At 26.6% G+C, this 12370-nt stretch overlaps 1 protein-coding gene across 8 annotated transcripts in view; it reads right to left on the bottom strand.

The window, feature by feature from the left end:
- Positions 1–3600: 3600 nt before the first annotated feature.
- The window catches only part of LOC129909972 (syntaxin-binding protein 5), a 298435-nt gene continuing 289665 nt past the window's right edge, over positions 3601–12370 (bottom strand). For 4 of the 8 annotated variants that reach the window (XM_055987165.1, XM_055987166.1, XM_055987161.1 and 1 more), the window contains 8 exons: positions 11151–11273; positions 10962–11081; positions 10548–10829; positions 9786–9894; positions 6697–6783; positions 5532–5627; positions 4660–4784; positions 3602–4583 (listed from right to left, as the gene is read on the bottom strand). In XM_055987165.1, the coding sequence (XP_055843140.1) occupies positions 4327–4583; positions 4660–4784; positions 5532–5627; positions 6697–6783; positions 9786–9894; positions 10548–10829; positions 10962–11081; positions 11151–11273 (1199 nt within the window). In that variant the 3' untranslated portion in view covers positions 3602–4326. Of the gene's footprint in view, positions 4584–4659; positions 4785–5531; positions 5628–6696; positions 6784–9785; positions 9895–10547; positions 10830–10961; positions 11082–11150; positions 11274–12370 lie in introns of all 8 variants that reach the window. The other 4 variants (XM_055987162.1, XM_055987163.1, XM_055987168.1 and 1 more) reach the window with 3 other exon arrangements.

The raw sequence follows: 12370 nt of genomic DNA, 5'->3' as shown, positions 1-12370 counted from the left end.
TTTTTTTTTTATATTGGTTATAATTTTGGGTATAGTTTTGTGTTTATCAGTTGAAGAACCAAGATGAGAGATACTAATAATTGTTTGTGGGATTAAATGAAATTAAGTATAGAATATTGAAAAGGATATGTTTTTTCTCTTCAAGAAATTTTTAAAAAGATTTTGTATAATAAATGTTTGTGTGGATTTTTTTTTAAATAGAATTACGCAGGAAATTAGAAATAGAGAAATAAAATAAATGGATTGATATGTCATTATAGGTATTTACAGTTAAACACAATTAAAGACGATTTTTATTTGGTAATTTCCATTGTTTTTAATTGAAAAATGAAAATAAAATGGAACAATCTAAAACAAATACAAAAATTTTGGATCTTTCTGAACTTATTCCGAAGAACTCCACAGGGGAATCGCTTGCAGATATGTGAGGAGTTATGACCCTTGAGATGGAGATCTCTAGCTCCGAATAAGGAAGAAGAAAAATGTACAATAAATAAAATTTTCTTGGCTTTAATAAAAACTTAAATATTAAAATGCATTCCATTGTCACGTAACGTACTAAAAAAGTTGTTATCACGTGGAGAAAAATTTACTTATTATTGGTCCAACTGTCTTTTTGGATCTGATTCCTATAGATTGAAGTGTAGGTATTTGTCCAATGGAAAACAGCCTCATGGCTCTGATAACAGGTCTTTGTTTTTTTCTTTAACTTCCGATGGCTTTTTGAAAAAGATCATTCAATCACGATTTGGTGATCGATTCCTCAACCAATTCTTATTCAAATTGACAACATTGGTTATCGGGTAGATTTTATAGTCAATTTTACAAAGATTACAGAATCTCGTGAAATTGTTGCTTTTTTATCATATTTATTTTTCCCGAATTTCAGCCTAATTTTGTAATTTGCGTTAGAAAAATTTCACCCGAAAAAAATTGAATTCCATTTCTTCTTTATTGTAAATTCCGGGGAAAAAGTTGTTCACGCTCAAGAAATTCCCTTTGTTTTGAACCTAGAATTCAACAAAATAGATCTAGAAATACAAATACAGCAACCCTATTCAAATAATAAAAAAAAAAAACAATAACAATTTTTTGGTAAGTAAAAACAGTAGGTATAATTTATAAATATAAATAAAGTTAAAGATAAGATTTCTTCTTTCATGCACTAAGCAACCCTATTAAAGTGCTGAAAAGTTCCAAAGCCACTCGTTTTTCAGCCAAAATGTTCCATAATATGCAAAGTTTGAAGTCAAAAATGTACAAAAAATTAAAAAAGTGTTCGACAGACCTGAAAAACTACAAAAAACAATTATTTTTAATTGAGTTGAAAGCTTCAATATATCTCGTCTGGCCACAAGATCTGTTACATGATTTCAAGCAGCCGAAATTTGAATATCCGTTGGAAATAAGACGTATGTTATGCCAGTTTTGTTTTGGAATAAGGTCTATTAATAAGAAGAAGGACGTTAAATAAAAAGTTGTTGTTAATTAAAATCTTCAGAATGTTGGTTTATCGGGGTTCGGTCATTCGTTCTTGTAGACAGATCGAAATATGGCTGTTGGGCGTCACCTGTACGAGTAAGCCATAAAAGCAACACGTTTGGTAGTCCAATTAAATTACCTTCCCATCCAGAAACTTATGTACATATATCCATTCAATTTGATACATCCATCTGATCTATTATACTACACTGCTTCGGGAGAATCTGTACATCAAAGCCATTATTGTTCCAATGTTTTTTTTTTTTAACCAGTTTGCTGTTTTTCTCACCAGATAGCACTGGAAGAAGGGACTTAAAAGTTTACTTTTAAACAAATCTAATTTATTTTATGTTGTTTTAAATATTGTTTAACCAAATAGGTTTACATAACTAGTTGTACGTACATAGATATTCAGCCCTATCACAAACTCCATCTAAATAGAAAATGTGCTACAAATCACGAACAGAATCCATTCGTATTGGAAAAATCTGCTTCGAATTTCAAAGTTCGGGAAATTTGCTATCTACAACTCCGAATGAAACGGAAATTGGAATATCTTTTCTTATTCTCTTCTTAGCCAAAATGAAAAGCGTTTGAATTTCAGTAAAATTAAGATTTTATTTGCAGTTTTTAAAAGTGAAATGAAAACTTTTTCTTTAAAATGACGAAAATGAAAAAAAAAATTTTCTGTGATCAGGCTGATTATATGTATGCTAAATTTATGCAATCGTCACAGGGAATAAGAAAAATGCAATTAAGTAAAATTAATATACATACAAGAAACCCTATAACCCTTAAAGTTGATCAGTACTTTTTTGTTTGCTGATTAACTGTCTAAAACTAACAAGCAGTGAAATGTTTTTTCCCGGTAAAACTAACTTGGAAGTAGGTATATTTCAACATTACTGATTTAACGGTAGTCATAGCATTTATAAAATCGTAGGTAAATAAGTTTTTTTGGAGGTGTACAAAATTTGGTGGCCCACTACAGATAGATACATAATTATCTAATTAATTAATATTATTAATAAATAAAAAAAAATTAAGTTTTGGAAAGCAGGAAACAAAAGCTTGGGCAAAATGTTAAAACTTTAATAAAATTCTCATAGTATCTGAACTTTTTTTTTTACAAAAAACATTCGATCTTGTGATAACCACCCTGAAAAATTGTACAATGTAAAGTACCTAATTGTTAAGTTTATTTGAAATTGAAATGAATTGGATGTATCTTTGATTCTAAAATAATGAGTGTTATTAAGAAATCATAAGAATACATTTCTATCTATTATTTTATTTATTGTATAGTTGGATCTTCTTTTAATTAAACTATTGTTTTTGGTTTCATTATGTTGTTATCATGTCACTTTTAGGTTTTGTGTTTAGGAAAAGATGACGTTTAAAACTTTTTTACCAATCATTATAAGAAATGATTTTCTTATTTTTGTTTCTGTTTATTGAAATAAATTGATTTTTTGATTTTTTTTTTTTGTTTCAAAACAAAAAAGATGTTGTTATGTATATTATAATATAAATACATAGATACGTACATATATGTATGCATTTCTTATACATATATAAATATATTCATTTAAATTAGTAGGTTTTGTATTAAAATTATTAGCACACAATTTTGTTTTTGTTTTTATCGTCAATATATTCTTTATTATTATTATTATGATACAAAAAATGTATTTTTTTTTATTCATAAATGTATCATGTGTACTGTACTTGTCAACAATTTTTTAAACTTTCTGATGTGATCAATATTAATTTTTTTTTTGAAGTATGTAATATATATAAAAATTAAAATAAAACCAAAGCTCCAGTACCATAAATTTATTATATTCAACTTTAAATCCTATTTTATTATTTACACATTCACTAATAATTTTTTTTTTGTTTTGTTTGAATAGCAGTACCTAAGGCTATTACTTGTACAACAATTTGAAGACAGTATTGCATTTTGATTGAAGGAAATATATATTTAAGTATTAAATTATATTTCTTTAACAAGTTTCAACAAAGAACAAAAAAAAAAAAAAAAGAATAAAATTTTATAACAACTTTTTAATTTTTTGTTTTGCTTATTTTCAACAGAAAATTTTATATAAAACAAAAAGAAACAAAAGCAAAACAGTAGGTATATGTATTGTATATGTATGTAGTTTTAAATGATAAGCAACCATAAACAATTGTTATGTTTTGTTACATTCTTGGTTTTAAATTTATCGTTTAGTCAATATTTTTTATACTAAAGGTACTAAAATTTGCGTTTAATACAAAGAATCGACTCATTTATTGCAGTGCCATCTATGGCAATACAATTTTTTTTGTTTTTAGTTTTTTTAATTTATTATCTATATACCTCTGATGAAAAACAATATAGCGTAGTAATTTTCTGTGCGTGTTTTTTATATAATTTAATTATTTGTTTATTACAGGAATATGGTATTCAAAGGCTCATTTAATTGCACAAAAATAAACATAAAAAGAATAAAAATTTAGTTTTTTTTTTTTGTAGTTGTTGAAAATAAGAATTGTAAGCGCATATATATGTAACAAGTAGGGTAAATTAGACTTAACAATACATTGAACAGCTTTTACAAATGATTTTTTTTTTTTTAAATAACAAAAAACTTTTATGCATATGCCTTATTTTTTAAAGTCAAAATCCAGGCAATTGAAATTTGATGAGATTATTTTGTTTGTTTTGTAGTAAATAAATATTTTGTTTTAGTTTTTATTTTTTGTTTTTTTTTTTTTTTTTATAATTATATCTTTTTTTTCTTTTAAATCTAATTATTTGTGTGATGTTTATATTTATTATTATAATTATTATTATTTTTACAATTGATACCATTTTTTATCTTTATATTTAAGCATTAATTGATGCGCTGTACCAGTAAAATTTTGCGCTTCATTTGCCATACGTTCGGCGCGCTCTTCAAGCATATTAAGCTTTTCACCACGTTCCATTGCTAATTGATGGGCTCGACTAATTTCAGATGCTGCTGTTGATGTTCTTTGTCCCAATTGATCCAAACTTGGACCGGGTATGTGTTTCGCAACTGAGCGGTTGGCCTTACCACTTTGTTCTCCGACTTTAAATAGTTGAACAAATTTATTACAATTAATATAAACAAAAAAATTAAGTTGTGAGAAAATTTAAAAACATACAGAGTTCCTCTCTATCCAAGCTTCGATTTCCAACGCCAAAGAGCCCCTTGAAGAAGCTTTCCTTTGGTTGTTCAGGCATTTCGTGGGGTACAAAAAGTTCTCCCATCATTTCGGTTGTAAATTGACTAAAAAAAAGTTAATGAAACAGTATTTAATTCAATAAATATAAAATTTTAAAATAATTAGAAAACTGTTTGTTCCAATATGTTCAAACAGTCAATTTAATAAAAAAATTTTTTTGGGGTATATCTCTTATTATAAAACACAATTTGTTAAGACGATCGTTGCACGGAAAGATACGGCATCTTGAAAAAAGGTGGGTTTGGTTTTTGTTTCGAAGCACGTTTATTGTTAATTTCAATACGAATCACCAATACAAAATTTGTAGACCATAAAATTATTAAATACTAGTTCAAAGAAGGATTTTTTTTAAATCACAAAAACTGCATTTAATCGATAACCTCAAAGATTTGGGATGAACAAGCCAGATTCTGAGGGGCCTTAAGTTTGTCTTCCAGCATATTTCATTTGGATCATTACTTTTGGAACACTCTGAATAATGTTTAGTACAAGATCCTGTCATACATTGACCTCTCCTCATCGAGTGGCATGCAAACATTTTGCAGTTTGTAATATATTGCTGAACTAAACATAACGTGCAAAGGTTGTCTCCTGACAGGAGACAGAGTTACCATGTGTTGAGAATAATATTTTTTGTATCCTTATCGAGTTTGAATATAAATTTTATACGCATAAATGTAGGTAATATTTTTTCGTGAACATTGACGAAGGTTTGCCTCAACAAAATTTTACCATTTTTAGGGTTGCCGCCATTTAAAATAAATATACATCTTAATATTAAAAATTCTTACCAAAAATCTGAGCAGAGTGAGAATTTTTGAAGCTCGGTGGGTGAAGCCAAATACAGTCCGTGTCCTTTGTTGCTAAAACAGAATGCTTTCGAGATCCTATCAAATTTAAATTTATCAAAACATTATTAAAATTTTGTATACAAAAACTAATAACTTAAAACTAGAGTATTATCATATATATGTTTTTTTATTTTTATTTTTGTAAAATAGATAGTAAGTTACATCGATGCACTCTGTTTATTTTTATATATCGATTTCCAAACATGTATAAATACAAATCCTGGCAATATTTTTTTTTTAATTTATAAATTAATTATACACATTGGTATTCCCACATCACTTGCATAGTAAATTATCTTAAAATCGTTCAAAAACAATTATCAAAATTAGCATGCAGACCATTGGCAAACATGCATAACATTTATATTTGAAAAAATTTTAACAAAAAGAAGTCCGAATTTAAATCAAAAAAATAATGGTGCAAGCCAAATTGAATAATTAATATTTTAAAAAAAATTGAAAAGCAAAATGTTTTTTTTTTCTTTTTTTTTTTTAATTTTTGATTTGTTCTATAGAAAAATTGGCTAAAAATGTGAAATGTTTTGTAAGTGTAGATTTTTTTTTGAATTAAAAATTAAGTTTAGTTTTGTTGAAAAAAAGTAAATTACTATTTTACTAATATTGTATATGCCTAGTTAAAAAAATGTACAATTCCCATATCCCTCACCAACCAAGTCCATAATGATATCACGTAAAAAACTCCATATTTACATTATTCTGAATAATATTTACAAATAATTATCCTAATATTGTTTTTTTTTTTTTTTTTATTTACAAATTATTATAAACATTTAAAAAGTGTTCACCCTGTTCACACATGATTATGATGAAGTCGAGTGAATAAATATTTACAATTATGAATAAATGACATCAATTTAATTTGAGTCGAAATAAATCAAGGCGAACGATTTTTTTTTTTTTTTTAACTGTTTGTTGATAAACTAATTGTAGTAAGTAATAATGAAATAAATCAACAAAATTAATATAAGATTAATATTACTATGTTTGGTAAAATATATTATTATAATGTATAAGTTATGTATAATGCTTTGTTGTTGTTGTTTTTTTTTTTTTTTTATTAAATTATGAATTAACACAAACTTACTGGTTAGTATCCTCGTGAACAATTAGTTGTTGGCCCCAAATTGAAAGCATTGGATCTACAATTCCTTGCTTACATTTTGTCTGAAAGCTAATGGTATGATTACATAAAATAATTTCTTTATAAAAAAATAATTATGATCATACGTTCAAATAAAACCGGATTTGATTTAATTAATAATTTGTTTTTTGCTATTGATTTTATTTGATTGCCAATTTTAATTTATATATGTAAAACTATAATTAGAAGTAGTATACGTTGTCAATTTTATTTTAATGATATATTGCTAGGCTTGCAATTGCGGGTTACATTCTATGTAGAGTTTACTAAGAAAAACCTAAGTTTTAGGTAGTTTTTTTTTAATTTGTTAATTTAATTATTTATATAATTTATTATATTTACGATTCAAATGAAAGCTAGTATATTCTTAAGAATGTTTTGCTTAAGTCGTTCACCTAACGTGTCATGTTCATTAAATTCAGATGATTTTATTTAGTGTACAAGCGCAAAAAAAAATATATATGTTGTGAAAATGCTTTTTGCAAAATAAGATTTAAAAGGGTGTGCATTTTACAAGAACAAAATGTAAGTTAAAAGAAGTACATTATTGTTAACAGCAATCAGTTTTTCAAAGTATCTGAGCTGAAATTTTTTTAAATAAAGCAAATGAATGAAGTGATAATAATGCTGTTTGGCTTATAATTTATTATGCCAAAGTTAAAAGCATTTAAAAGTATGTTTTGTATCTTTTTATTTAAAAAAAAAACGGTTCCATAAGACACCTAGGTTATAATATTATTTCAATATCTAATGCCAATTTCATGAATGTATTTTGAAGAACGTCAAATGAAGAATAAAACGTTTTTAAAAGTTCCCGATATGTGTTTTATAATATTTATAACGTTTTTATCTTTTTTTTTCAATCGTATTTTTCAATAGTGCTTTCATTAAGGAATTGGAAAAGCGAATTCTTCTCAATAAATGAATACACAGAGAAAAATATGACCACCTAAAAACTAACAGATTGTCTTATTGTTTTATTGCCTATATGTTTTATAAGAAAATCTTATTAAAATAAACGATTAAGAAGGTTTTAACGGAGATTTCTTATTATTTTTATAGACAAAATCTTCTTAAAATTTGAGTGAAAAGTTTATTCAACTTCAGTTCGATTCCCGGCTGGACGTGTTTTTTTTTTTCATTGCAAAACCATAGACCCTGTCTAAGATCTAATACTTGAATTCTTTTTATCAGAATCGAAGGAACCGTTTTAGAGAAACTTAAACTTTTCCAAAATTGTTACATATATCACAGGTACCGCAATTTTTGGTACAAAAAAATTAATTCCAAAAACCAGATTTAAAAACAATAAGGAAACCCCGATTATTTTAATAAGGTTTCCTTTTTGGAATAACTACCGTTATTCACTCTCACTCCCTTGCCTGATGTCAGATTACGTTTTTGCTAAATAGGACAGAAGCCGATTAAAATTGATGATGAACTAATTTTCTATGAGTTACACATTTTAAACATGGCTCAAATCGGATGACAAATGGAAAGATTATAGAAAAAAAATATGTGGGTCACTGTGACGTATACGTACTTTTGAAATCTACTTTACTATACAGTCCCTTGAATTGATTTTATTGAAAAATATATGGGTCACTCTGACGTATACGTACTTTTGAAATTGTTTTTGAAATCTTATAAAGTCCCTTAAATTGACACTTCAATTTTTTAAAGTCATGTTATAATTGTTTTGTTATATGTATGAATTTTAGTATTATGTATTGCAGGTACTTCAACTTCAAGAGTATTTTGTACAAGTTCAAAAAAACTCCGGAGTGAAACTTAGATAACAAACGATTTATGACGAATACCTGTATCTATTTGTAAGAACTTCCAGAATTATTAAATCAACTTTATGAAATTTACTTTTCTACAATCTACATAATGTATAAATGGCGAGCCAAATCGTTAAAAAAATGATGGATTTTTCAGAACATATTAATGTAAAATGAGAACATTTACATTTATGGCAAAAGTCGTAGTACCTACCTACATTATGAAGCAAAATGTTAGTAACTATTAAAATGTTATAACAATTTAAATAGTTAATACTCTACTGTTATAATATTATCATGATGACATAAATGTTTTGATGTTAAATGGCTTTAAATATTATGTTGGTACTATTTCAATTATATAACTAAGCTGATAATTAAAAAAAAGTTCTCATAGCATACGAAATGCGGATTGATTTTTAATTTATTATTAATGAAATATATAAATATTTTTGTATGCAACTAAATTAGTATATAATATCACCGCATGAGCATGAGCATTGTTCCATTAAATAATTTATATAACAATATTTTGTATCCATTATTCAAACAATTAATATAAAAAGGGCAAAGTATATAGATTGGTAACAATATAAAAGTGCAAACTAACATTGAAAGGAAAAAGGACCAAAGAAAATGAAAAAATCAAACCAAAAAAAACCACCGATTGGAAAAAAGAAAATTAACTTATTATTTGAAAATAGTAAAGTTTAAAGTTTAAAATTTTCCACATAAAATAATTTTTTTTTTTTTTTAATTAAAGAAAAAAACGTTTTTTTTGGATAGATATTGTTTAAGAAATTTTTTGATTAGAGATACACAACTTGGAAAAGGAGTGAACGCTTTTTTGCATATATTATTTTATTTTGTTTGTTGTTAATATAAAATATTCAGTTCATTGCTTTGAATTTTGTTTGTTTGTTGTTAGTTAGATTTATATATATATATAGTAGTTATTTTTTGTTGTGGTTTACTACATCAAATAGTTGTTGTTGTGCGTTTAAAACATTTACTATAATATATAGAGTACGTTTGCTTAGAGTTTATTTTATTGGTTTTTTATTTAAGCATTTTTTAAGAGTACTAGATTTTTGCAATAGGTACGTGCTTGTTTTGTTTTGTATTGTTTTTTTTTTTTTTTATATAAATTTTGTGGAGCCATTTTAGAATAGAAATGGTGTTTGCAAAGCATTCAATAAGGTATCCATTTTGTATATTTTTTGTTTTGTAATAATGTGCAATATTTACCTCAGATCGATAAGGGGAAGAAAATCTACATCCAACAAGGGCCTAAGACTAGGAAGACTGTATGCCATTAAATGGCCATTTGACACGTACGTTACCAGGCATACACTTTCTGTAAAATTAAAATAGATTTATTATTATTATTATTAGTATAGTTTATAATGAGTTATAATTAATAGTAAGTAGACAAATGTAAATAGAAGTACTAAAAAATAGTTAAAAACACTGCAAAATATTCGATTGTTAGTATGGTTCCCTTGCGTTTGTTTTTCTGTTTACATTAATTTTTGGAAATAATGGTCTTGTTTTTGAAATAACAATTTTTTATTGAACCATTTTCAAGTACTTTTTCACAACGAAGAACATCTAAAGACAGCGCTGACAAAGTGAAAATCGAATATGTCAATTTATAATTCACACTCAGTTCCATCAAGTTTTGTTTGAGCTTATAAAATGTTTTGAGGTAGAGTTCAAGACATGGGATTGTGCTTCCAATGATTGCGTTTAAGTGAGATCTACTATCTTAGACTCCCTTACATAAAGTAAGCCTTGAAATAGGAAAGTCGCTTACGATGACTAATACAATGACACCTACACGCATCTTGTTTTAAAATTTAATTGCAATTTAAGCAAATTCGGCATTAAACAATGTAAAACGATTGAAGTTCACAATTTTAATATTTCTAGCATTTCTAATATAAGCCATCAACATAAAAATACAAATATGTAATTAAGTTAAACCTTTTTAAGTTGATAAATTTTTACCTCGCATGCTAACAATTTCAGCCTTTACAACAAAATCCGTTTCTGTAATTTGATGCCGATAGACACAATATTGACTGGGAAGCGCTACAACTCGAGCTTGTTTCTCACTGGCAATCACAATAAATTGCCTATCTGAGCAACTATCATTGGGAGGGTTTGCTGCAACTGTCATGCTGCTGCTAGTGCTAACGCTAGTACTGCCACCAACACCACTGGTTGTTGATGTGGCTGTCGCTCCACTTAATGTAGGGCTCATTCGATTCGTGTTCTTTGTAGGCGTTCCTAAAATGAAAAAAAAAATATTGAATTTCAATTAAATTACTCAATATTACAAACGATTTTTATTGCAAAAACAAAGACCTACAAAAATCAGAATATAAAATAAAAAATTGAAAATTGATTAAATTAACTTACGCTCCCGTTTTTCTCTATTTTCATCTCTCCAAGGCTCAAATGAATAAGGTATGAGTGCACCATTACAATCCAAAAATGACATTGATAAAATTGACCCCTTCAACCGAAAAATCGGTCCTCCTGAAAAAAAATTGATGAAATCAAAATAATATACGAAATTGTTGTTTATTTAATATACAATTTATTTACCTAATATTGACACCAAAACAGGTTGTGTTTTTCTTGTATCTGTTTCAGGTAATGTTATTGATACTGTCAGAACGGAACCTAAACTTGTTCCAACCCATAAAGTGGGCAATAATACTGATGGATCTGTTAATGAAATTTTAAATAAATTCAATTAATTTTTTTTTTATGTTATGGCCCAATAAATTTAAAATGTTAAGTGGGAAATCCTTCCTTTAATAATATTTTACAAAAGAAAAGTTAAAATAATTACAATAGTATTTATTGACAATTAGGAACCACGGCTGGATTTAAGACATCGGTCAATCAGGGTACAATCAGTCGATACAGGGTTGTAAAAAATCATTTTATTTTTAAAGCAAAAATTTAAAAAAATATTTATTGCAAATTAAAATAATTGCATTAAAAAAATTTTTTTGCATTAAAAAAAATTTTATTGCAAATGAAAAAAAAAAAAAAAAAAATAGCATTGAAAATAATTTTTTTATTGCAAATAAGAATACTTAGCATTAAAAAAATTTATTTCAAATAAAAAATTCCAATTTTTTTTAATTGCAATAAATATTTATTTTTAACTTCAAATGCATTTTTTTTTAATTAATATTTTTACAACCCTGAAACAGTCTACATTACTTTAAAGTCGCACTACCTATTGCAGGCTTAGCTGAATTTATTTCTGCCTCAATAAAATAATCTGGTGCTCTGGCTTCAGACATGAGTACATAAAGCATAGTTCTAAGTCAGCAAAAAAATAAAATGTTTTGTGGGCTGGCGGGCTTATTGAATGTTTAGGTTTACTCAATGTCAATGCTCAAATGTCAAGTTAAAATTTAAGAGTTCCCGAAGACTGCTTATATTTGGATTGTCTCATAATCGACGGGTATGAATTTAAATTTTAACAGTGTACAGAGTCAAAGCCCTTCAAGTAATCAAAACGTCATTGACGTTTGATTTTGGATTCTACTTTTTCATGTCCATAGAACTTTTTTATGTCTCATATTTTATAGAGAAAACGCATATGAAATGTATGTAGAATTTTCCGAGGATTTCGAATATTGCATTCACAATTCCAAAAAAATATGATGTTACCATAAAAATTGTTATTTTTTTTATTTTTGTCGTGCCAAATTCGCAAACGTGCGCCTACAGCGAGTTAACGGTACCTGCCATAGAACGGTTTTTTTTAATCCGATTTTTTCCGAAAGTACTTATTCGATTTCAAA

This window comes from Episyrphus balteatus, chromosome 2 (assembly GCF_945859705.1).
Source record: "Episyrphus balteatus chromosome 2, idEpiBalt1.1, whole genome shotgun sequence".
NCBI classification, from domain to species: Eukaryota; Metazoa; Arthropoda; class Insecta; order Diptera; family Syrphidae; genus Episyrphus; species Episyrphus balteatus.
Note: the sequence above shows the minus strand (reverse complement) of the source record. Positions and strands in the feature narration are given on the sequence as shown.